The following is a 27,113-nucleotide window of genomic DNA, read 5'->3' as shown; positions in this document are numbered from 1 at the left end:
AACAGTTAAAATTTATTAAACTTTTTGGTCAAAAGAAGTGAACATTTTGTACAGCCCCAGCGCGGCACAACCGGTGCGGCACAACCGGCTCACCTGGAACACATCAGTCACCCCCGGCCCCGGAGCCTCCAGCAGTGTCACAACCAATGTACAGAGTCAGGTTTGGTCAATCAGCCCCTTTCAGACGCTCAGCTCCCCATGGGGGGGGGGGTCAGCCCTCCACAGACAGTGGTGTGTGCAGAGCCTGGCTTAAGGAAGCAGAGCACAAACCACACTGGAGCTGTTGCCTCCAGTGAGTTGGGGTCTCACATCCATTCCCAATGTGCAGGCACATTCCCAGTGTCATCTCTACCTACTCAATGCTACCAGCACGTGCTGCACCGGCAGCAGGAGCCCTCACCCGGCCTGTCCGAGGGCGAGGAGAAGGTTGATGCATTTTAGGCCTCTTTGGAGAAAACAAAAGTACCTAAGGCTTAAGAACAGGAGGGGAGAGCAGGATCCCAGCAGCCACAGCAACACCCGCCCGTGGCCTTGGTGCCTCCTGCCATTGGGGTGTCAGAGCCACAGCATGCCCCAGTGCTGGGCACGGCCACGAGAGGGGTCGGGTTTGGGCCTGGAATTGCAACAGGAATACAATGCATTATGCCAAGTAGTTAAAATAAACTCTTATCTTCCTGACAAAGACTAAAAAGGTTAAAAACCGTAATGCACATGAGGTTTGGCTCTAGCAAACATTGAGATGCAGCCAATGAACTCAATTTGTTATCTTCTAAGAAGAAATAGTGTTCCACGTTTGGTTTTCCCTCCTGGTCACTTTCTCTTAAGGCTGTGGACGTCTTTATACCGACCTCTGAATCTCCTACTTGGTACAGAGAGCACTTGACAAGGAAACCAGTGCAATTTGAACTGAACAACAGCTTTGTGGGAGCTCTGACCTTGGAATCTGAGATACTGCACAAAAACATCTGGATTAGTCTGCCAAAAATCACTGTTTTGGGGGCAAACCCTGTCAAATCTGCCCCTCGGAGTAATTCTGCACAATCTCAGGACATGCAATAGAAAAAAATAAAGAGGACTGGATACATACCTTCAGATTTAAAAACACTTTTTATAGCTTGTTATTTTATTAAGTGGTTGACACCAGAAGGTGTGGTTAGAGATACAGGTGCTGAGTAAATAGTCATGGGAACCTGTCTACGAACCCAACTCAAGACCTACCTAAGTGCTCCAAGGTAAAACCACCTAAGCCCCGACAAGGCCAGAGGAGGAATGTTCACAGGCGTTAAGCACAATATATGTTCTGAAAGGCCCAAATATTACAGCAGAAAGAGCGTGAGAGAGAAGAAATTACACTGTCATGACACGTTTCCTTCTTGGGTGTTAGATTTTTGGTCTATCAACTGGAAAGGAAGGCTCAGACTTCAATAAATACACTGGGTTTGAGCACTGGCCTTCGTGAGCACTGTCCATCCATTCTTGCCTCTGAGGGTTCCACCTGGAAAGCTGTGGCTGACGCTCCCTACCCGACAGCAGAACATCCATGACTCCAAACCCGGCCAGATCCTCTCCTGGAGCTAAAGGGAAGTAAGTGCATCAATGTTCTTCACTGGTAGGACAACAAGGCCTTCTCTTTTACAGATAAACAACTGAGCGTAACTATGTGAGACGACGGCTCCGTCCTCGGGGAAGTCATCCCTAGTTAATTTTATCCTGGAATATATACAAGTTATTGGTGGCAGCTACAGCAATGATGTTCTCCATGGGGTGCCACGCTGTGTGAAGGATCTTCTTGTTGAAGTCCAGACTGTCAACGCTTATCTCGTCCTTCTTCCTCTTGCCCCCCGTGCAGACCTTGCGTGGCTTCAGCACGGCACGGGGCTTGCTGCTCTCTCGGGAGGCCTCCAGGGTGACGTCCCGGCGCGTGTTGCGGTCGAACATCCTGAAGAAGTTGTTGTAGGACCCAGTCATGATAGCGCTGTTCAGAGAGACAGGGAACACACATCTTAGGGGTTGCCACACACAGCATAGAACCATAGAATAGTTAGGGTTGGAAAGGACCTTAAGATCATCCAGTTCCAACCCCCTGCCATGGGCAGGGACACCTCACACTAAACCATAGCACCCAAGGCTTCATCCAACCTGGCCTTGAACACTGCCAGGGATGGAGCATTCACAACCTCCCTGGGCAACCCATTCCAGTGCCTCAGCATCCTCATAGGAAAGAATTTCTTCCTTATATCCAGTCTAAACCTCTGCTGTTTAAGTTTCAACCCGTTACCCCTTGTCCTATCACTACAGTCCCTAATGAATAGTCCCTCACCAGCATCCCTGTAGGCCACCTTCAGATACTGGAAGGCTGCTATGAGGTGTCATCTCTCTCACACTCACAAGCTGTCTGTCAGTCCCAGCTCATGACCAGGATGGGCATCACACTCTTCCCCCCCGATGTACACCACTGCTCTGTTCCATCTGCCTCCATGCCACTGTCTTCTCCCCTGGGTGTTCCTCTGGTCATTCCTGCCCCTACCATCCAGCCTGACCTTGAGCACTGCCAGGGATGGGGCAGCCACAGCTTCTCTGGGCACCCTGTGCCAGTGCCTCAGCACCCTCACAGGGAACAGCTTCTGCCTCAGAACTCAGCTCAGTCTCCCCTGTTCTGGCAGGTTCAAGCCATTCCCCTTGGCCTGTCCCTACAGGCCCTTGTCCCAAGCCCCTCTCCAGGTTTCTCTTTCATGCTCTTCACTTAGGGAATCAGTACTTAAGCAGCATGTAGCAATCCCACCTACCTCTGCAGCAGCAGTGTAGGAGAAAGGTGCCACTTTCTTTGCTGACCCCTGTGCACAGCTTTGAGATTTGATTTCCTCAATCACTCTCCCCATCTAACCTATGTGGGGGATCTTTTACTCTCCAACAGTGGATAGGTTTAGGACAATGCTTGTTTCACAGCCTGATCCTATTACCACTCTAATGAACCCTGATACCTTTCCACTGAAGAGCCTGCAAGCTCTGGCTGCAGACAGGTCCCTGGTTTAGGTGTTTCGGATTTACTCAATCTTCAACAAAGTAAGAATGCCCAAGGGAAGCCAACACAAAGCATCCAGACACAAGATCAAGACCTGCCATGGTCTCATCTATGTCATCTGAAAGCATTTTAACAGGCAGCTCATACTGCCATAGCTGTTTTGTTACAACCTGAAAGTCCTACTTATGGCTTTCCAGACGGGAAACCAAATCCTTAATGCTAAGGGAAAACAAAACTCCAACCAACTCCTGAACCTACCTATCAGAACCGTTCCAGCAGCACTCAAACTTGTCAAAGATGCAGTCATTTTCATAGAGGGAACAAAGCTTGCTCCGAAGGTACTCATGAACCTTTGGGAACATGGAAATTGGTGTTAGCCATAAAGAAAGAGAAGGAAAGGGAAAAGAGGGTTATTGAAGAAAAGGTGACCACCATACTTGGTATGTCTCTACAGGCCTGTTCTCCATGTTGAGGTCCCACACTTTGACTGACAGGTAGTCTCTTGTCATCATGTATCGGCCGCTGTGACTGAATTTAACATCAGATATCGAGGATATGATCTCTGAAAAAAATGATCTGCTGCTAGGATCCTCGGGCTCTTCAAAAACTGCAGACAGAAGACACAGTGACAATGAAACCAACACCAACCTTCACAGCCTCCAGTGGCACTTGCCAAGCTTTACATCAACATCCTGGCTGCTTTTTAAAGGGAAGGTGCTGGTAAACACTCTTTAGGAATAATGTCTGTTTGAGTAATGTCATCAGATGCTAGATGCCCACCTCCATATTCCCAACTGGAGCACAGCATCAGCAAATTACAACTCATGGGTTTTAGGAGTCCATCAGAGGAAAGAGTTAAACACCCCCACATGGGTGCAGTGAACATTGTAACTGAGCTACAAATCACATTGAACATGAGCTGGTGAAAGCCTCAGCACCCCAAACACAGTACCTTAATGCATGACCCATGCACTGACACTCCTGTACAACCTGCTTCAGGTCTGAACAACAGTTGTACAACACAACCTACTCAAGTATTAGTATGTACACTTGAGATGCAGTTCGTATGCTTTTAAAAGCAGATAAAGAAATGCATTATTTAAACTGAGGAGTTGGTCTCTGAGGTCAGTGTTTCAGGACACAGGAATGATTTAATTTTTGAATGGATCCCTTTTAGCAGGATGTTATTCAGTCATAAACAGGTAAAAACCAAAGTGCTTCTAAGTAATTGAATGCAACCCTAACTCGAATACATGGAGTTGCCTCACAGTCTGCATTTCCCAATGCACAAATATGTCCTTCCACCAGCAGAAAAACCTCATCTGCACTGTACAGAGCTTACCTGCAAGTGTCAGTGTGGTATGTCACCCCACAGGGCTAGTGATACTGGCTAAACTACAAGCACTACAGTTGTGAGCAAGAGGCTGTGTGCAAGGCATAGGCAGTTATCCTTACGGCTTCAATACAAAAGCTTTCCTTTCCCATGGAAGTTTAAGTGGCTCAGCAGACTAGAGCAGAACTTACTTCAAGCGCAGCATGTGGCCTTAGGAATTAAGTCTATGCTAAGAGCTGCAAATGTCATGAAGTAAATGGATTCTTGCAGCATCAGCAAAGTTTCTAATGCACAAAGGTGAATAAACTGCCCTGAACTGGCATTTGATAAGCAGATACCTTTGAGAAGCACCAAGACTGAGTCTGGACAGAAGACAGGTCTCACTGGTGCCAAAAGCACTTGTTCCCATCACTTTATGATGCATAAATGGGTAAACAGGAGCAGAGTCAGATGGTCAATTGTCTCATGCTACACTTCTGCTTGGTGATGGCCTAGAACAAGACAATTAAAATGTTCCATTCTACAAAACTACCACCCCTTACCTCGTATGCTCTTTACCAAAAAGCAGAACTTGGCATAGTCATTTACAAGCAGAACACCTGCACACTCTGTCTTGCATGAAACCAAAGCAAGAAGCCCGGGAGCTAAGACTCATCCCAACTTACACTTGGAGTGCCTGTCGCAGAGTGCTGAGGACCGCATGTCACATAGGCGAATGGTTCCTTTGCTGCTGCTGTACACGAACACATTACAGTGGTGAGGGTGGAACTCTGCAGCAGTGATCACCTCTGTCAGCTCCTCCATGTTAGCAGGCTTAATATCTACAATATCTGGAGGGGGTTTGTAAAGGCAAGTTCACATTCAGACAGCTTCTGGCAGGTGGCTACTGAAAAATGCTAACATACCATGTAGAAAACCAGGGCGAGATCTTAATTTCCACCATGTGCCATCTACACACAGTGACTTGAGTCGATAAAGCAGATAAAGTCTAGATGTTCCAAGTCAGCTTTAACAAATGCTGGAGTTAATTCCAGGCTCCTCCCAAGCCTCCTTCTTAATGCTTCCTACTGAACTTCTCTTTACCTAAAGCTTTGGAAACCTCACGTGCCCTATTGAACACTCAGTATTTCTGCAACTTCTACCTAAGTGCAGACTTGTGAGAGGAGAGCATCCTGAGCTGTGCACACACAGCCTTGCAAGGAGGTTTGAAAGTTATTGCTGCAGTTAATGGTATCATCTACATGGAGCCCCAGCAATTTAAGAGAAATGTCAGCTAAAGAGACATTAAGACTCTGGAAAGGAACATCTCTGGAAAGGAGCTGCTTTTCATATCTTTCCACTCTTAAGTCAACAGAATTCCACAGATAAAGGATGCTCCCTTAATTCCTCCATTTCTCTTTAGAAATCAACCTATCAATGATAATTGTACTGGCAGTTTTCCACTGCAACGATGCTTGCACTCAGAATGAATGAGAGCATCTTAAAGCCTGCTTTCACTGTATTAAACTTCAGACTTCCAAATCCTCCTCTATTTTAATCCCTAGATTCAAACATCTATTCTGATGAGTAAAATTAAAGTGATTCTCTTAAACACACTTGATTTCAAATTGCCCCAGTGTTCACAGAGAACAACAAAAAGGATACTAAAACTTCTATCTGTGATTTCTAAATGCCATAGGTTAATTCTTAGGTCATCTGCAGAAAGGTATGTTTCATGATCACTATTTACTGAAATAGAGTTTATGTGATAAGTATGTGCATTTGCAAATATCCTTCTGGGACTTGCTTCTACCATTAGGTCCATGGGCTTCAAGATTGGCACCTGAAACATGAAAAAGAACAGTCAGTTTTGGCATAAACATGATTTCTGATTCAGAAGATCTTAATTACAATCAGAATCATTCAGGTTTGAAAACACCTTTAAGATGACTGTAGACTCCAACCCTTACCCCAGCACTGCCCAGGCCACCCCTGCCCCATGACACTGAGGCCTCGTCTCCATGGGGTGTGAACCCTTGCAGGGCCGGTGCCTGCAGCCCTGCCCTGGGCAGCCTGTTCCAATGCCTGAGCACCCTGTGGGGCAGGAATTGTTCCTCAGCTCCATCTAAACCTGCCCTGGTGCAGCTTGAGGCCAGTTCCTCTTGTCCCATCCCTTGTTCCTTGGGAGCAGAGCCCAGCCCCTCCTGGCTCCATCCTCCTGCAGGCACTTGGAGGGAGCCATCAGGTCCCCCCTGAGCCTTCTCTTCTCCATCTGAACCCCCAGGTCCCTCAGCCATTCCCCATCTCTTGTGCTCCAGGCCCTGCTCCAGCTCCATTCCCTTCTCTGGCCCCGCTCCAGCACCTCAGTGTCCTCTCTTGCAGTGAGAGGCCCAGAGCTGAACCCAGTATTCGAGATGCAGCCTCCCCAGTGCCCAGCAGAGGCACAATCACTGCCCTGACCCTGCTGCCACACTGGTACTCATACAGGCCAGGATACATTTGGCTTCTTGGCTGCCTGGGCACAAGCTGCTCATGTTCAGCTCTGTCAGTCAGCACCCCCAGCTCCTTTTCCATGAGCAGCTTTCCAGCCACTCTGCCCCAAGCCTATATGGTTGTTGTGGCCTGGGTAGAGAACCCAGCACTAAGCACTGCTTAGCTTCAATTGCCTTTGTCCTATTGATCCAGCCTGTCCCTGTCCCTCTGTAGAGCCTTGATACCCACAAGCAGATCAAGACTCCTGCCCAACCTGGCTGCCATCTGCAAGCTGACTGAGGGGGCACTCGAATCCCCACATCCAGATAGCTGATATCAACAGAGCCAGGCTTGAGACTGAGCCCTGGGAGCACGATAGGGGTGTTGATAAATATTGATGGCAATTAATTACTTGCACACCACTAATTTCTGTTTTGATTTAGTGACTATAAACACTTCTGAAACCCACTGAGCAAGAAAGCAATAAAGCAGCCCATGAATGATGATTTGGCTGCTGCCAACACACCACCTCAGACACTGACTGCAGTAGGAGTTATCTGTCAAATACAGCAGCTTCCTACCTCATCCCACAGGGCAGTGGTGGATGTTTATTATGACATTTGAGATCATGTTCATTTGGAACAAGCACTGTAAACGCCCCCCACATCTTAGAGGGGTGTGAAACTGGGAAGAACAGTTTGCAAACAACACCCCACTGTGCTCCTGAACAGCTTTAAAAACACACGGGTGCCCTGTCACAAGCAGCTGAGCTGCCAGGGTCAAGTGCACTAAGCTTCCCTCTAGCTCCTTCTCACTGACCAGCAAGAGAAGGTTGCCCAACGACATCCTAAGCTGTTCCAGTACAGGGAATTTCATGGAACACCAGATTACATCATCTAACCAAGAAGAAACAGTTATGACAGTGTTCAAGACAATCTGAATTCCCAGAATCAAGAGCTTGCCAATTGCTTTCACCATGTTTGTATCTGTCTGTTTACATCAAAACAGAATGGTTACAATTAATCCATTACTTTTATTAGGCAATTCTCCTGTCTCATCACACAAGTGTTCCTGGCATGGTCAGCAGTGGCACTGGCTTGGAAAGTAGGGAGAGCCTCAGTTCAAATCCTATTTATGGCAACAACCACCACCTAAAACACAAGAACCACCCTCAACCCCACACAATTTCACTGCCTGAGCTCCTGCTTTGAATGATCCCAAGTCTGAAGCACTAATCCTACCTCTGGCATCACTATGCAAGTGGGAAATGTCAGGATCCTTCAGATACACAGGTTTTCCAAATGCTCAGAACTTGCCACTAACACAACCCCCTTCTATCTTACCACAGAACACTCAGCACTCTGCTTACACTGGAGTCTTGTTCTTAGAGAAAAAAAGACCAAAGTTGTTAAATCTCAACAATATTGAGGGGGAAGAACTATCAATACAATCAGAGCTAAATTCTTCCCCAGTTCACAAGGGCCCCCAAGAAAAAGGCCCTACAAGCCCACTTCAGAGCAGCCCTTGAGGAAGATGTACAGGTTAAACTGGGCACTAGGTCCTTCACACCAGCACAGACACTATGGCACTATCCTCTGCTGACTGGCTGTGGTCAGGAGGATAAGTCAGAGTCTGAAATCAATGTGCAGTCTCTGCACTTCCTTTCTGTTGCACTGAGACATCAGACTATTAAGAGCACAGCAGGATGATCCATGCTGGCTATGAACTGAGCACAGAGTAGTGCAGCCCCAGCCAGAGATACCCCAAAATGCTGTGTTCTCAGGCTTGAATAACAACATTGTTATATTTCATTGCTGTCAATAAATCAGCATTGTCTTCTACAATTCTAATATATTGATGTGGACAAAGGCTTCTCTAACAAAATATTTTCATTTTAAAAACAGCTTAAATTTCAAATCCATTTTCAACAGGCTAAAATGTTCAAAGAAAAAAGAAACAAAACCCAACAAACTATTGGGAAGCCAATAATATAATATTACAATAAAAGTTTGCCTCAAGTTTTCCAGGGGAACTACATACATATAATGAAGTGTCTCTATTTTTAGTATGTGTTTTCAGTGACCCCTACCAAACCATTTTTAATCTCTACCCTGCAGCTGAGCACTTTGGTAGGGCAAAGGTAGGGAAGTACATGCAGAGAGATACTAGAAGTCAGCGAGCAGACACGTACCCGCAGTGCTGTGATTCTGAAGGGATCCCGCAGTCTTCCATCTTCATCTTTTAAATTATAACCTTCGGCTCTTTTATCCCTTTCACTTATTTTCCATAATTTAATAGTTTTATCTAAAAACAAGAATTCACATGCTTGAGAATGAATTTAAGGCAAGTAAAATCACTAAACCACAGAGGCAGCAGAGTGGCTGTTGGTTGTCTGTCTTGGTTTCTCCTGTGTGCAACAGGAAGGGCCTAGATGGGGTCCTTTAAACACCAATAGTAGAGTCCATGTGTGTGTGTGTCCACCCCAGGTACTCTGTGCCTTCAGCAGAACCAATACATGGAAACCATTATCAAAGTTAAGGCTATTTAAGTTTCGAAGTGCAGCAGACAACAGTCATTCCTGCTTTTACAGTTTCATGTAACAGGCAGATATCAGCACTTACACAGTCATTTAAGCACAAGGCAAAAAGTGATCCAAACTCTTAGGAATAGGCATATTTCTCTGAAAGTAACAGCAACTTTTGCCACAGAATCATTTAGGTTGGAAGAGATCCTTTAAGATCAAGTCCAGCCATTAACCTAGCATTGCCAAGGCCACCACTAAACCATGTCCCTAGTTCTCTAGTTACATTTACAGCTTGCTCCATGGTGCATCAAAATGAAACAACCCAATACATAAGACCCACTGCTAAAATACTGGGGAAAACCAGAAACAGCACTGAAGCGTATAAAAGCTCATCATTCCCAACTTAGAATACATGGAAGCTGTGCAGATATTACAAGCACACAGTGAACATGGTATAAACTTCCTCGAGTGACTGTTGTCTTTCTCAAACAGTTGCTCTCCAAAGCACATGTGATGTTTTGGCATATAGAAAGCAAAAGACTGTAACCACAGTGCTTCCATTCCAAACTTAACTGTTACAAATTCATCAGGATCCTAAAAAATTACATTTCAAAATTGGGATGATGAAGTCAAATCCAGACTTCTGCCACAGCTCAGCACACCAGGAACCCATCTATATAGAAACTTAACAGCAGGGTAACAGGGTATGTAAAGTGACAGCATGGTCTGTCTGTCCCCAGAAGGCAGCTCTGGAACTGTGTCTCTTGCTGCTTCCTCATTTCTACATTCATACATCAGTACTTAAGAGTATTACAAACACATCATACTTTACATACAGAGAACACATTAAACCAAACCCAAACCCCACAGACACTCCCCCCACCGAGAGAATATTCCAATGACAAAGTCCTCTGTGCAGAAATGAGGTGTCCTTACCATTTGTAGACAGCAGGAAGTGAGCAGCATTCTGTTGTGGTAACCACCTAATTTTATTGATTTTTTCCTCAATTTCTAGACTTTTCAAGTAGTCAAACTCAGGTTCATGACTCTGGAAGGTGCTGTAAACATTGTATTCCCCCCTGGAATAAGGACGGCTTTTACTCTGCAAGGAAACAGTAACATCAGCTGCAAGCAGTGTCATGAGTTCATTAGGAACTGCACATACAAACTAATGACTACAAATTGTCAAGTAGAAACTTTTACAACAGATCTTGAATTTACATTTTTATTCTGTGATACTTAGTTTAGCATCAATAGAGTGCACACAGACTTAAAGTCCCACACCACCAACTCCACATCATTAGTTTCTGCTCCTCAATCTCTATTCCCATCCTTTTCTTTTTACTCATTCCTGTAAATCACCACAATATGGATATAAAGTGGGTTTCCAGAACAGGAAATCAATGTAAAAGCACACAGGATATGGAGTAATTGAATATGGTTTTTATAGAAGTCATCGTGCTGAAGGCACAGCAAGATCAATAAGATCACTAGATCTACCTCCTCTCCTACCCTTTTAAAGCCTGCTGTGTTCAGAAGTGGTATCAAGGTTTATAACTGAGCTTTGACAAACGTTTTTGTTTGTCAAAAAACCATGAAGGCTGGAATTAGTACATTTTCATCTAAGTCATTCTATAGTGCTCATCATGGTGTCTCCCAAAGATGATTACACATACATTGACAAATCTTTCTCTCACAGAACTAGAAGACAACTTTGTATGATCCTCATTTGGTGGCAAGGAACAGAGATCACGAGCATCCACAGATTTGCAGTATCAGAGCTGGGACAGTCGGTTATCAGGATTTCAACTGGGTTAATGAGAGATGCTGATTCACATTTGGAGAGCTGCAGAGCCCAGATTCCTGAAAACAAGCTCCCCAAACACAGTTGGAAACCACATGCTGGAGAAGTAGCAGATCACTCCTGTGCAGAGGCAGGCAGGCAGCAGAGCAGGAAAGCCCACCCTGCACCCTGACTGGGGGCAGGAAATACAGTGGGACTCACAGGCCTAGAGACCACCAGACCAGTCTGTGCTCTGACACAGTGACTTGGGTAGGGTTACTTCAGGGAGAGGTTTTCCTGCACTGTCTCACAAGTATGGAGTTTTAGGTAATGCTGGCACTTTACATTATTATTCCTTACTTGTCACTCTTCCAAATGTTGAATAGGATGCTCCCAGCTAACCCTGCTCAATGTCACTCTGCATCATTTACAGCCACCCAAGCTCTGAGCAAGCTGTGGCACTAGCAGTGGTCTCGCTCTTTACGCACATATTTGATTGGAATAATCAGCTGTTTGGAATGAAGTGATGTCTGAGTTCAGGGCGTGATGTACAAGAGCTCAGCCCACTTTCCCAAATCATAGTGAATTTTATAACTACCCTCAGTTGTTGGTAACCTAGTTGGCCTAGTTAAAAACCACACTGTTGAAAAATATTGGTTGTAAGGTTTTATTTACTCACTTGAGATCTATTCCTCCACTCCATGACTTATGTAGCTTTACACATGCCAAGAGATACAACACTTACGCCCAACTCTTCCCTACAGTCTGCATGTGCTCCAGAGAACACCTGAATATTCCTGAGTAAACAGTGTGACTGGTGGTGTTTTATCCCCCCAGCTGGGTTCTGACTTACAGAACAGCTGAAAGCCAACCAGTAATAGCTCCACTCAACACACATCAAAACAGTCAGAGATCCTGAGCAGATGGACACTTCTGACCTTGATCTCTCTGGGCCTTGGTTCAGTCTCTAGGGCAGACGAACTAATCCATCAGCTATGAGCTGTCTAGGTGCAGCAGGGCACAGTTTCAGCAGCTTTTTCATGTCACTACCTCTCAAATGATCACAGTAAAACAGTAAGTCACCTTTGGTAAAAGGGGTTATAAATAGTATCACAGTGAGCATGAAATGCAATATACTGAAAGCTGAGATACTGGATACATAATATGGGACACTGCAATATACTGAGCATCAGCTGAGCCACACCGCTAAAGAAGTAGGATTTGGATGGAAAAAAAATGGGAGCATCTGAAAAAAAATCAGTGTAATTCATGCACAAATGAGCTGAATTAAAATTCCAGGATTAGTTTTGGTATTTCTGACCCAGGAAAAGCTCAAAGCAAACCAAACGTTTAAATTCTCATCATCTCTTCAAAGGAAAGGATAAACAAGTACTTTGGTGGATGAGCAGAGGTAAAAACACCTGCGTGGAACATTGACTGTTTAAAGAGCACAACTCCAGATCTCTAACAGACATGATAAAGCATGACGAATACTTTTCAGCATTTAGTGCCCGTTTCCAATACACATTATTTCTCCGGATATAAAAAGCTCAGAGATGGCTCTGCAGAGGTGAATGGGCAACAGAGGCTACAGTGCTATCACACAACTGAGCAGCACTGTGAGGAGCCAGCCAAGAGTGTGCCATTGCAAGAGGATGAGGCTTCCCCTCTCTGAACTGAAAATGCTTGAGCATTTCCTCGAGAAGCTGTTCCCATTGATTTTGACTCATAAAATCCTGAAATATATCAGATCAATTATTCAGTTTTTGAACTATCCCACCCTGCTGTCCTTGCAGCTTAACCTGGATCCTTATTCATGAGCTTTTCTTTCATTATCTTCAAAGGCATTATAATTTTATAGAATGGCTTGGGTTGGAAGGAACCTTAAAACTGATCTACTCCCAACCCCTGCCACGGGCAGGGACCCCTTCCACTGGAGCAGCTGCTCCAAGCCCCTGTGTCCAACCTGGCCTTGAGCACTGCCAGGGATGGGGCAGCCACAGCTACTCTGGGCACCCTGTGCCAGCGCCTCAGCACCCTCACAGGGAACAGCTTCTGCCTAAGAGCTCAGCTCAGGCTCCCCTCGGGCAGGTTCAAACCATTCCCCTTGTCCTGTCCCTACAGGCCCTTGTCCCAAGCCCCTCTCCAGCTTTCCTGCAGCCCCTTTAAGCACTGGAGCTGCTCTCAGGTCTCGCCTTCTTCAGGCTGAACCAGCCCATCTCTCTCAGCCTGCCTTACACCAGCCTGGCCAGGTATAAAGTTCAGAAGAAAGTCCAGAGGCAACTCTGCAACATGATACAGAGCACAGTAGATACAGATGTGAAGAACTCCCTTGGATTTTGAGGACTCTTTTTTGGGTGGAGGGTGGTTTCACTACCACAAACCAACCTCCCAAGTTCAGCACAGGGCAGGTATTCAGGGATCTGGCTAACTTGAGGTTTTCTGGGAAAGCCATCAACCACTGAAACTTCACAGCATGGAAAGATGAAGTGAGACAGTGCAACACAAGAACAGCAAAGTAACAGCACTTTTGTTTTTCAAGTCACTGACCTCTTGTTCCCTTTGAAATATAACCACTCTGCCACCTTTGTCTCCTGTTGCAAGAAGATCACCAGAGTAATTAAATTCAACTGTTGAAATAATATCAGCTGTAAACAGAACAGAAACAAACAGCACTGTAATGTGGAAGCAAAGCAGGATGTTTCAAGACTTGAACACAAAATTACTACTTGTATTAAAGCAACAACACAACTCCTTCATTTACATCATCATATCCAGACACTAAGCCATGTTTTAGAGTCTAACAACACTTTTAGATTTAGGTTTATAATCTAAAGCAATTTCTCATTTCTCAGTTTAAGCTTTTGAGGGCCTTCAATCATAAAAGGGAAGACATATTGTTTTAGGAATCCAGACTGTATTCTGTCTGTTACCAGTTAATGCTGAAGCACGTAATAGAGATGGGAAGTCTGTGCAGACCCAAGTATAAATCCTGTGGGAAGCAGTTCGCCTGTGATACTGGTATTGCTTTGGAGCACCACTGCACATGCACTGCTCCCACTGAGGGCAAGGCATACCTGCCTTTCCTCACACTGAGTACTCATGTAGTTAGTTCAGGACCCTGAGCTAGGCATCCACCTCTGCTGCCAGGGTGGGGTGAAAGAAGGAAAGAAAGGCAATGCTTCCAGCTGAGCTTCCCAAACCAAGTCTGCAGAAGCACCAGCACAAACACCACAAACAAGAGGCAAGGCTCACTGCAGCTGAAGGAACGGGAGAGTGAAGTAAAACAGAGCAGCACCTCCAGTTCAAACTGAGTCAGGTGCCCTTGGGACTGAACCCTGGGAACCACCGGTGTTGGTTCACCACTGCTCACCACAATAAATCTTTGGAGGTGGCAGTAAAGAAATAACTGCCCTTAATCTCTAACCAAGGGACACAGAGATAAGGGGCTGTAAACGTCTGTCAGGCTTCAGGCATATGGTAACAAAACCAACACAGCACTCAGCATCCGATAGTGAGTAAACATTCATCCTCAACACACTCATCCGGGCTGGTGCTTGTGGCCACACAAGGGCTTCACAGGATGGTGCAGGTAGAGAAGATGCAAGATCTGAACAAGATGATACCAGTTAGTTTCAGAATCTGCAAATGGAGAGTAGATGAAAACTGCTTATGTCTTAAATACCTTTCAATAAGCCCCCACTCTTTTGAGGAAGACAATTACAAGCCTAAGCAGTTTTCCCAATATATAATCCATATTTCATCTTTTATTAACAGATGTGCATGAAAAGTTTTTCCTAGTGCATAAAGTTAATAATTTACCTTCTCAGATTAAAAATAAATATTAAAAATAAATAACAACCTTCTACAGCTGTATCCCAGCCTTCCCTACCACATTATTAACCTGCTTCTGGACACATCTGATTTTATAATCATCTTTCTTTCAAAGGTTATGAAAAGATGCCATCTTGATAAAGACCAGGATGATCATAGAACGCCAGCCTGGTTTGTGCTGGAAGGGACCTCAAAGCTCCTCCAGCTCCAACCCCTGCCTCTGGCAGGGACCCCTTCCACTGGAGCAGCTGCTCCAAGCCCCTGTGTCCAACCTGGCCTTGAGCACTGCCAGGGATGGGGCAGCCACAGCTACTCTGGGCACCCTGTGCCAGCGCCTCAGCACCCTCACAGGGAACAGCTTCTGCCTCAGAGCTCAGCTCAGTCTCTCCTCGGGCAGGTTAAAGCCATTCCCCTTGTTCTGTTCCTGCAGACCCTTGTCCAAAGCCCCTCTCCAAGTTTCTTGTAGCCCCTTTAAACACTTGGAACTGATCTGAGGTCCTCTGGAGCCTTCCCTATTTCATCCTTTTCTCTGTATTAACAAAGTAACTCACACTGACAGTAAACATCCTCCCAGCGCAGGAGAAAGCTACAAACATCCACCTTTATAATAATGTAGTGGAAACCACCCTCAGTGATTCAGGGGACTGTCCTGTACACTTTCACACATGCTCCAAAATAGAGTACAAGTACTCGAAACCATTTAACACCACCATCATCTCCCTCTACCACAAAATTCCTGCCATAATCCTGTTAAGGTCTAACCTCCAAAGCTTCCTGAGCTTGTTATAATGGGGAACGAAGGGGGACAGAGACCACTGTTTGTTAGGATTCAGAGATGACAGCAAATTTAGACCTGCAAACTAACTTAACCCCACAAAGGATTCATACTGGGTGCTTCTAATTGACACCAACACTGACACCTGTGCTCTCTTTACGTATTGAGAAATGCCAAGAGATCCAGAACACCTAAATTAGATGCTTAAAAGTAGCACCCGTGAACAATTCCTCTCTAAAGTGGCTGCACATTGCTGCTTGGGTTCAAACCCTGGAAAGCATCACTGCTGCACAGTTCACCCGGATGAATGTGTACAGCAGCTCATGCTTAGGACTGGCACCAACTACATATGAACAGCATCAGCTTCCCTCTCATTCTTCTAAGCTATTCACAGCCTTCTGTCAAAAGCCCACTCCCCAGAACAGGGAAGTCAGACAGTCACTGTTGGGGAACACCACCTAAAGGGGGTAGATCCAACTTCCAAGGGATTTTAACTTCATCTTCCAAACAGGTAATGGGCAACACACTGCTTCACATTCAGCACACACACAGACAGAACAACACGTATCAGAAAACTGGTCCCACCCCTCCCTTTGGAAAATATTTTAACACACAGCACCTTTTTCCATGATGTGTCCTAGAGATGAAACATCCTGAGGAGGCTCATGCTTGGAGATGACTGGATCTGGACCAGAGCCAGGCAGCTGGCATGAACTGTAAGGGAGACTGCCAGTGGGAACTAAACTTAGAATGAACACTTCTGTGCCTGTCAGAAAGATCAAAGGTGGCACACCTTTCCCTCTGACACATTGTTATTCTACAGAGGGTTTTATTCTAGGGCTGGAAAAAGCTGCAGGAGACATTGCATAGCCTCCTACAGCTGATGGGAAGGAAGCTGAGAGTGCGGAAGCAGGTAAAGTGGTAATTATGCTCCTAAATCAGCCAGAACATCAGAATCTGGAATCACAGAATCCCAGCCTGGTTTGTGCTGGAAGGGACCTCAAAGCTCCTCCAGCTCCAACCCCTGCCACGGGCAGGGACCCCTTCCACTGGAGCAGCTGCTCCAAGCCCCTGTGTCCAACCTGGCCTTGAGCACTGCCAGGGATGGGGCAGCCACAGCTTCTCTGGGCACCCTGTGCCAGCGCCTCAGCACCCTTACAGGGAACAGCTTCTGCCTCAGAGCTCAGCTCAGTCTCCCCTGTTCTGGCAGGTTCAAGCCATTCCCCTTGGCCTGTCCCTACATCCCTTGTCCCAAGCCCCTCTCCACCTTTCCTGCAGCCCCTTTAGGCACTGGAGCTGCTCTGGGGTCTCCCCTTCAGGAGCCTTCTCTTGTCCAGGCTGCCCCAGCCCAGCTCTCTCAGCCTGGCTCCAGAGCAGAGCTGCTCCAGCCCTCACAGCAGCTCCATGGCCTCCTCTGGCCTCGCTCCAACAGCTCCAGGTCCCTCTTGTGCTGCAGGCCAAGGAACTACCATGAAGTACCCGGCAGAGTTTAACAGGGCCTGAAATAACCCTGCTTCTTGAGCGGATCTGAGTTATCGAGCACATCTAAGGTCAACCAAGGGCACGCTGGGCCCTGCGCTGCCTGCCCAGCACAGCAGCCGCTGCTGGGCCTCGGCAAACTGCACACAAGAGCCCTCCTGTGGCCGGGCTGCCCGGAGCGGAGCTGCTGACACCGGGCAGGAAAGCAGCAACGGAAGGTGTCAAACCGTCCCCAAGCTGCTCCCTGTGCTCCCCAGCAATCACCCAAACCGAGGGCTTGTTCTGCTGGCTCAGCAACAGGAGTCTGCCTCTCCCAAAGGAGAACTAGTTCAGTTCCCTCCTGGAGCTCAATTTGCACTTCCTTTTGAGTGGAACCAGATCATAAACTGGTGCTGGAAGTGTCCTCTGAATTACATTTTAAATTCCCCCATCTTCCCCTAGTTTAACATACACAGTTTGATGTTAGTACAAAGAAAGGGCAAAGCAGCAAGAAAAGGAAGTAGTAATGAACATTACTTTCACACTTGTCTCTGTGCCTTTTCTCGCAAGTAAAAAGCAACTGTGGAGGCTATTTTTGATATTCATGACACAGTCCAGCATTCTGGGTGCAAACCCATTGCCTCAGTATTAATTTTTCCCCTTCAGAACAGCAGTTCCAATCAGCTTTTTGCTACTGGAAGTATATTTAAAGAATTTATGTGATTCTGTTAGGTTTGCTTCTATGTAGCTCCTTGTTATGCTTTTTACTGTACCTTAATAGGAGTTAATAAAAGTCTTAACATGATGGGTAAATCTCTTCCACTTGCAGCACTCACTTTCCTGTCTTTTCTTTATTTAAAGCAGTTTTGTCAGTTTTAAGCTTTTCCCCCAGATGTTAAAATACTCCACAAATGGCACAATAGTGACAGCTCATGTGGGAACTGTATCAAAAGGTACCATAACCTGCTGGCACTGCAGAGACAAACAGCAGCAGCCTTAATGGTGCACACAGTAACACATGGCTGTAAGGACTTGCCCTAACTTCTGTACTCCCACCACTCAGTGTGTTGTATTTTGCATTCCCACCCCACAACTCTGTAACACTCACTGCTCACCCAAACTGTTTATCACTCAGTGATACACACTCCTGCAGCTTCACACATTAAACTGTCACCCAACTACACCTGGCAATTTGCCTTCCTCTGCAGCCTGTTCTGGCTTAGTCTTCGAAAGGATTTTCCTCTCTGTTAATATTTCACTTGCCATCTTCCCCTGGTACTGAGAACGTTTTCCCCTTAGTGCCCACAACCCTATACCCTTGAGCTTTTCTGACCAGACTGTGCTAAATTTGTCATGCATCTAAGTCAGAAAGAAGATGCCAGGTGCAAAAGCTATGGGTGAACTTCAACTGTGAAATGAGACATTTATGAAGCACTTCTGACTGCCTTTGAGGTCTCCACCTCGGCTGTAAACTTCCTGGTTCCCTTTAAAAAAGGAGAGATATGCTAAACATTTTTCTACCTGTATTCATGTTCCTCCTCCTGCCCATGCAGGTCCAGTAACTCAGGGTGTGCACGCGTCAGGGAAAACAGGAATCAAAACCTGACACCATCATAAAGATTCCAGATTTGAATTCCCTGTGTGATGGCTGCAGGGCAGAGTCTCTTCTCCACAGAAACCCCAAATGACCACTTCTGTGGAGCCTGAAGATCACCTGGAGCTTTGTCTTTTAAAGCATAACTATTCACCTGTACATCTGGGCTTTCTCACTATTAGTAGTCTAGCAATTACAAGCTAGAAGCTTCCAAAAGTCTACTAATGTTGTATTCCTCACACACAACACACCTTAGTCTCCAGAGTTAATTATATAGAGTAAACCTACATATTATACATTAACATATTAACAATCACAGAACAATTTAGTTTGGAAAAGACCTTTAAGATCAAGTCCAGCCATTAACCCAGCACTGCCAACTGCACCACTAATCCATGTCCTTAAGTGCCACATCTACACAGATTTTAGATGCCTCCAGAGATGGTGACTGTAAGACAGTAAACGAGTGCAATTTACTTTCAGGTGGCTAACACCCTGGTTTTAATATTGTCTGACAGGACTGGAATTCAAAAGAACACTTATTATATACTACTGGCAGAGAACAACATTTTTAAGTAATAGTGTGTCATAGAATAAAGGGTGAAGACAAAGTCTCAGACCATGACTTGTACAATGGCTTGAGATTAAAGTGGTCTACCTGAGACATTAAGACAACTTTCATCAATAGGAAACCAACATACAACATGCATACAGGTCAAACCTGCCTGCAGAGCAATACAGCCTGGCTTCAGTGTGTGTTTGATCCCAGAACTGCCCCCCCCCCATGTGCTGGGCCTCCAGCCCCAGAGTGTATGCAACAGGTCAGGGAGAAGATTCTCTGGGGAGAACCCCCTGCAGTCCTGATCCAGTTCTGGGGCAACAGCACAAGAGAGATGTAGAGCTGCTGGAGCTAGGACATGATGCAAAACCTGGAGAGGGGCTTTGGATAAGGGCCTGTAGGGGCAGGCCAAGGGGAATGGCTTGAACCTGCCAGAACAGGGGAGACTAAGCTGAGCTCTTAGGCAGAAGCTGTTCCCTGGGAGGGTGCTGAGGCGCTGGCACAGGGTGCCCAGAGAAGCTGTGGCTGCCCCATCCCTGGCAGTGCTCAAGGCCAGGTTGGACACAGGAGCTTGGAGCAGCTGCTCCAGTGGAAGGGGTCCCTGCCTGTGGCAGGGGCTGGATGTGGATGAGCTTTAAGGTCCCTTCCAACAAAAACCATTCTGTGATCCTACAAATTAAACACCAGCAAAAACCTTTCCCAGAGCCAGTATCAGCTATATCCTGCAGATCACCACATACAACATACACAGAGAAGGGAAGATGAAGGAAACTTCAAAATCTTTGATCCCTGCTGGGAATGGGGGCTCTTCAGAATGTTCACATCAGTCCTCTGGGCAGTGGGGATGTGGTGAACTGTCAGAGGATCAAGGCAAAGCACACTGCTACTAGGGAGCAGCACATAATGCTTTAGGGAGGACAAGAGCAGGTATCTCAGGTCTTGTTTGTGGTAGAACCCTGCTTTTCAGGGGAAAAAAAGCAAACCTGAACACAGCTTAAACACCCACCTTCTGTCCAGTTCCATCTTCAGCTACAGCCCATTACTTACAATGAAAGGAGACCACACACATGGCCTAATGATAGAGCCATTATTACCATATTTTCCAGTTTACAGAAAACAAATCTTAAAAGCCATCACCCAGTTCTGTCACTCCTTCCATGCAGCTTTAAGCACATGTCAGATAGCTGTGCCTCTTCTGGAATAGTTTAAGTCTGGAATTGTGCCAGAATTTGCTTTAAAACCAGCAAGAACAGGCCAGTTAAATTCCTGAGCCCCACAGGAGAAGAGTTTTGAACCACTGACTTATAAAGATGATTTAACACTAAGTGTTTTTAAATCCCTTGTATCCAGACTTAAGAACAGTTATAGGATTAGTGTCCAATGTATTCTTATTAATCGTGGGTTTCTTCCCTACTTGTGCTCTGACAAACTCCTGAGCTGGACTTGCTTAGCACTGTAACAAGCTTTAAAAGGAGGAGCAAAGAACTTGTTCACCTAATAACAAGGTATCTTTATCAATGCTGTCTATACCTATTATTATTTGAGGACCATTTATAAAACCCTAACAGTACTTACAGAATCATAGAATAGTTTGGGTTGGAAAGGACCTTAACATGATCAAGCTCCAACCCCCAGGCATGGGCAGGGACACCTCCCACTAAATCATGCTACCCAAGGCTCTGTCCAACCTGGCCTTGAACACTGCCAGGGATGGAGCATTCACAACCTCCCTGGGCAACCCATTCCAGTGCCTCACCACCCTTACAGTAAAGAATTTCTTCCTTAGATCCAATCTAAACATCCCCTGTTTAAGTTTTAACCCTTTACCCCTTGTCATATCACTACAGTCCCTATTTTTGATATTTAAATGGAAATGTGAAGCTTTCGAACAAGGAGAAAATCCAAGGCAGGTTTTCTGAATGTCAATGACAACTTATTTTGAAGAACAGAAGTTCTGCCCATGTGAAATACTTTACAAAGGTTCATCCTCAAGTTAATGAATTGAAGCTTCCAAGGAGCTCTTGCCTACTACCAAGGGGCACCACGTACAGCATTCATGGGCAGAACCAGGCTTTACACTCAGCTGCTTCACAAAAAGGTTTCAAACCCCACACTTAAAGCAGGTGAAGCTTAAGCTGATGCAGCTCTGAGAGGAAAGCAATACCTGTTTCATTTACTGGAGTAACCATACCCTTAAAACTGCTTGTGGCTGGAACAGGAAGATGTATCTAACCAGCATTTACAGAAGAGAATGGTTTGTCTCAATCCCAAACCCCGCACTGACTGCTTTGAAAGCCCAAAGAAACCCCAGTGTCTGCAATGGGAAACCCACAATGATCTCCACAGCACACTGGCTCCCAGTGTGATGAACAGCAGACATTCTACCCAGCAGTTCCAGTCTGTCACTGGCACAACTGACACCAAAAGTGCCACTCTCTCTCTCTCTCATTCTCTCTATATATAAAATACATCATTAATTACATCCAGAAGTGCTCCTGGACTATATGCACATCTGGCCCAAGGAAATTAGAAATATCTGTAAGCTATTTAATAAACTGTACTAGATTTTGCTTGCTTAAAAAAAAACAAACCAAACCCAACCTAAAACCAACCACCCAAACAGAGCAGTTTTGAACATACAAAACAAAACACTTAAGTCTCAAAATCGATGAGGTCTCAGGCAGCAGGATCAGTAAGAAGTAATAATTTAAAAATATTCCTGCATTTAGAAAGGTACTTTCCACCAAAACAAGTAATCCAGGAATAACAAGTTCCATGGGTCAGTAGGGGTTTTGTAGGCACATGGTTTTACACTAACAACAGAATTACCACAGTTTTAAATTAAATGGTCTCAGTATGTTTTATCTCCTATTCCTCCTCCTTGAATCCAATTCAACTTTGGTGCATTTCAGTATCATCATCCCTGCTCTGCTTGAGGTGGCCAGACTGGGCACACAAACACTGCTCTGCTTCTTTACACAGAGCACTGTACAGATTCAAAGATTACTCAGTGCAGAAAGGGAACACACAGAAGACAAGGAGGAGACAAAGTGATATACACATTAGCAACCTAGTTCAAAAACCCTGGGTATGAAGATGGCAGCAGCACACCCAACTGCAGGGATCTGGCATAGCCACGTTGGAATGTGTATCAAAGCAATACATGCAAGAAACAACCACTGAATATAATATAAAGATATCCTAGAATTACACTTTAAACAGAAGTGACTTTGGGTTAAAGTGCTTGACTATCAGGATTTGTCATTTCACCTAGTGACTGAATTGTCTGTAAGAACAGTCTGAAAAAACCTGCATTTGATACATCTGACAGGTACTTTGTTGTCTGCATCTACAGAGCTGCTTTTTCACAGAACAGAGAAGAGGAAAATATTTATAGAAATTGTAAGTTTTCACCATCACAAAACCTTACAGGAAACTCCCAGGGTTTTATGTAATATTTGCAGCAAGGCAACAGTCACCCATCACATAGGTTTGGATGTGCAGCTTGGTAAAAGATGGTTTAAAGATGTTTTAGAAGATGGTAATGGGTAAAAAGTTCAACTGGGGACAAAATACTACAAATGCAATTACACTCTTATTGCATACTGCTCAATCAAATTCAGGCAATTAATTACTAGCAAATATATTGCAACTTAATTCCAATGTCAAGGCAAAAAAAACCAAATGGGGAAGTCCACAAACCAAAACAGACAATGAGTCCAAAAGCTGCAAGTAGTTCTTGTTTGCCAGTAGGAAAACCAAACTCCATCAATGGTGCAAAACCAGGTGTTGAGTAATTGTATTTGTTTTCTATGGAGAAAATGAGAATCCCCACATGTAGCAGCATCACACACAATCTGAAGCCCTCACTCCAGGAGAAGTCACATTAATAACATGCATCTGGGAACTTTACCCTGGGAAAAACCAGGGTAAAAGTGTTGCGTGTTGTCATCACTATTCCCTCTACCACTCCTAGTTACTCAAACCAGAGTTCTCCTCTCTCTAACTAACCACTGTGCCTTAGTGGTGTGTCTCATCGGTAATACAAGTTCTTCTTTGAAGAGTCCTGTTACACACTTAAACAATTAAACTGGGTTTAGGACATGCTGGTGTTTTGAAACTGAGAAGCTTTCTGGCTCTACATGTTACTGCAAAGTGGTCACAGGAATAAGGTGCTCATAGGAGTACAGGAGAATTTTCAGTCATATAGATGCTAAATCATAAAAAAGGACCCCTTGGGAAACTCATAAAAGCCACTTCAATCCATTTTCATAAGAATTCTGGAACTTCAGAACCACAGCAGAAGACAAAACATTTAGAGAGGAAAAAGGGAAGAGAGCAACAACTCAGCCTGAGCACTTGTTTCTCAAGCAGCTTTCAAGTCCATTCCTCCCATAGCTACTATTCTGAATGGAATGCCAAACAAGTGGCATAAAAATGAAAACAGCATCAGCATAACTCCCCTGTAGTAGCCAGTTACAAAAAAATACTCACTGCATCCAGTGAAGAACAAACCCAAATCACACACTGGCACTGCAAGTTGCTTCACTTAAAATGTGCAGCTATTTCAGTCAAAGCAGTAAAATCAAATAAACAGCACAGAATTGTTTCACACACATACTTCACATCCTCTTTTCTAAAGAGACAGTGTTGCCAACGTGAACAGTCTGAACACTAAAAAATTTAGGGGAAAAAAATGAACTCTCATCAAAATTGAGCAAAACTTCATGTTGCTTCTACACACTACAGAAAAAGGCTCTGTCCAGTTAAAACATTCCCCTTAGCTTCTATCACTACAAAGCATGCTGTGCTTACAAAGTTTGAGAGCCATGCAAAGGTGTGCCCATTTTCCCTACTGAAACACGGCTATTCATAGCTCCCAAATGTAACGAGTGGGACTGAAATCTCTTCACAGCTGCAGGAAACCTTTAAACTCTGCTTTTTAAATGAAGCCCAAATGACAAACCTACCTACTCTCTGCTGCTCTCTTTACGTCAGAGGAAAACTTGACGAGCCTGACAGACTCCATTCATGTTTCCCCCTCCCCGCTGTGTTTTATCGCTGTCATTACCTTTTTCTCCCTAGTGATTAGCACTAAAGAACTGTAAGAAGCCACCGTGTCTTCTCTATTATGCTCCCCTGCAAAGAGCAGCACGCTGCACTGGGAGCTCAGGCAGTAGCTTAGTCATTGCAACACACCCGTGCTCCGAGCCTGGGGCACGGCCCGAGGAGATGCTGCAGCCGCTCTGCCCTTCGCAGCCCCGGCTCCCTCAGCGCGGCCGTGACACCGATGCCGGGAGAGGACACCCGGGTGGTGGCGGCTCCCCCGCAGCCCGGCCCGGCCCTCCCCTTACCTTCCGCCACGTCCTCGTCGATCGCCCCTTTCACCTGGGAGAAGCACCACTGGAAGTCGTTGCTGCCGCCGACGCCTCCACCTCCTGCCACCCCTGAAGCGGGGAGAGACACCGGTGAGGGCCGCGGAGCCCCGGGCCCAGCCCCGTCCCCGGCGGGGCCCACTCCTCCGCCGCACGGCCCGACCTCGAGTAGGCCCCACCGCCCGGCCCCCAGCCGCGGCCCGGCCCGGCTCCCCGCGGCCTGACCCGGCTCCCCGCCATGCCCCCCCCTCGCCTCACGGGGCCGCGCGGTGCGGCCTTCCGCCCCGGTTCCGCAGCGGCCTCCGCCCGCCGGTGTGCGGCCCCCCGAGCCGCAGCAGGGCCGCAGGGCCTCACCTGCCATGTCGCACGGTGCCGGTGCGGCCGAGGCGGCGGGGCCGGGGGGACGGGCGCCGGCCGGGAGCGGGTCGCAGCCGCCGCACGGAGCTGCCGCCGCGGGAGGCTTCGGGGTTTCAAAATGGCGCCCATTGCCGGCCGGCCTGATCCGGTGACGTCATCGGGCCGGCTCCCCTCAGCGGCGGAGGCGGCGGGGCCCGGCCCGGCCCGGCCCGCTCGGTACCGGGGCACAGCGGCCCCGGTGGGGCTGGGCCGGCTCCGGAGCCACCGCAGCGGGGGGGGAGGTCCGCTCCGTCCGGGCGGTGAGAGGGAGGCACCGAACGCGGGGCTCCGAACTCACCGTTACGAACGCACCTTGACGTGAGGGGGCGCGGCGGGCCGGGGCCGCCATGGCCGCGGGGTCTGCCCTGTTCATGCGCCGCCTGGTTTGCTTTTGCTTCCTCCGCGCTCACCCCCGAGGTTTAATTGTGGGGCTGCCTAAGGAGATGAACGTGATCCTTGTTTGGGCTCTCACCGGGCTCCACACCCCGCAAGGCACGGCCTGAGCTCCGGGGCCGGCGGAGGCTCAGCGAGGACAGCCCCGTTAGGACGGGCAGCTAATGGCCTGTGCCCTGCCCGGTTTTGAAGGCCCGGTGGGCAGAGAGCCGCGGTGCGGTCAGAGAGCAGCTGTGTCTCCTGATGCGGTAACTGTGCACACCTGGGCACTGAGGGTGGTCAGGAAGCATCCATCCCTGTGCCTGGATCACAGATCCCAGCCTGGTTTGTGTTAGAAGGGGCCTTAAAGCTCCTCCAGCTCCAACCCCTTCCACTGGAGCAGCTGCTCCAAGCCCCTGTGTCCAACCTGGCCTTGAGCACTGCCAGGGATGGGGCAGCCACAGCTTCTCTGGGCACCCTGTGCCAGCGCCTCAGCACCCTCACAGGGAACAGCTTCCTGCCCCTTTGTGAGCTGTTACTGAGGCCTCATTCAGGTTTGGTCTCTTATAATTTATTTTTTCTTAGTTTTTTTCAAGCTAGGTGCAGATACTGAGAGCTGTAAAGATGAAATGTTTGTCCCTAAATCCCAAAGAGCAAAAAGAAAGCAAAATTAGTTTTGTTGGTTTTTTTCCCCCAAACCCCTATGTTGTTTTATTTTTCCCCTCTAAGTCCCTCAGAAGATGGTATAATGGGAATGTTTTAAGAGCTAAGTGCTTAGGAAGGTAACAGGTCTGTATTGTGTCTTAAACATTAAGTGTGTTTCCTAAATCAGGTTGGCTGTGGGAGATACAAACCAGGTGGTTGATGAGCACACTTGGTTAGTTGTGATCTTGAGTGCAACTGAGGAAAGTTATCTTCTTCCTTACAAAGTAAGCCTTGTTAGTGATAAACAGCACTCAATAATGTGCTCTTCTGTGAGCCCTCTCACTGAGCTGCAGCTCACCTGTAGGTGCTTCAGGATCTCTGCAGAAGGACTCAGGTCTGAGATATGTCCCACTTCAGCAGGCTTCCTCTCAGAGCACTCCTACTCTGGCTGCAGCCTCTTCCCATCCCTTTAGATACAGAAGCACATTTGACTTTAGTTTTCTTCATTTAATTGCTTGGTATGGTGTCTGTGTCCATGTATGAATTCACTACTTGATCAGTGTTGCTTATTCCTTATAGAATGTAATACGTATTTAAGAATCTAAAGTATTTTTAGCTTAGTCTTTTGGCTGTGTCTTCTTTGCAGGTATAGGGCAGTGGTTTTGTAAGGCACGTGGGTATTTCATTTTATTGAGTCTGTAATTCTTCAGTATCTTTGTTCTTCAAAGAGAACATACAGAGAAAGTTCTGTGCTTAGAAAAACTTCCATTTGTCTGTTAAAAGCTGGTCATTTTCTGATTTGACTTGCTCATGCAGCCCATAGTGAGCAGCCAGCTATATCCATACAGAAAACTGATGTTGTACATGTGTCCTCATTCTGTGGATACCTGTAACTTTTGTATTAAACAATGCAGAGTATCTTACTGATGGAATCCAAACAGTATTAATTTGATTTTTGAAGGAATTCAGTCTGGAAGTTTTTATTTTTGAAG

At 46.4% G+C, this 27,113-nt stretch overlaps 1 protein-coding gene across 1 annotated transcript; it reads right to left on the bottom strand.

The window, feature by feature from the left end:
- PPP2R2D (protein phosphatase 2 regulatory subunit Bdelta) lies at positions 1-25,216 on the bottom strand. The gene is made up of 10 exons (XM_034062031.1): positions 25,063-25,216; positions 24,688-24,780; positions 13,664-13,761; positions 10,267-10,432; positions 8,998-9,110; positions 6,000-6,177; positions 5,021-5,185; positions 3,460-3,629; positions 3,281-3,372; positions 1-1,975 (listed from the first exon to the last, which is right to left on the bottom strand). Exons 1-10 carry the CDS (start codon positions 25,067-25,069, stop codon positions 1,696-1,698), a joined length of 1,362 nt encoding a protein of 453 aa, XP_033917922.1. The 5' UTR covers positions 25,070-25,216; the 3' UTR covers positions 1-1,695.
- Positions 25,217-27,113: the final 1,897 nt, after the last annotated feature.

Source organism: Melopsittacus undulatus, chromosome 4 (genome assembly GCF_012275295.1).
Source record: "Melopsittacus undulatus isolate bMelUnd1 chromosome 4, bMelUnd1.mat.Z, whole genome shotgun sequence".
NCBI lineage: Eukaryota > Metazoa > Chordata > Aves > Psittaciformes > Psittaculidae > Melopsittacus > Melopsittacus undulatus.
The sequence above is the reverse complement of the archived record's forward strand: the minus strand, read 5'-3'. Positions and strand labels throughout refer to the sequence as shown.

What these genes read in the sequence shown, in the direction of transcription:
- PPP2R2D (XM_034062031.1), bottom strand. An exon ending in AATCACAGATAGAAGTTTTA is followed by an intron (nt 5,186 to 5,999) that starts GTATCCTTTTTG and finishes AACCCCCTCCAG; the next exon opens with ATATTGTAGATATTAAGCCT. An exon ending in CTGCGACAGGCACTCCAAGT is followed by an intron (nt 3,630 to 5,020) that starts GTAAGTTGGGAT and finishes TTCTGTCTGCAG; the next exon opens with TTTTTGAAGAGCCCGAGGAT.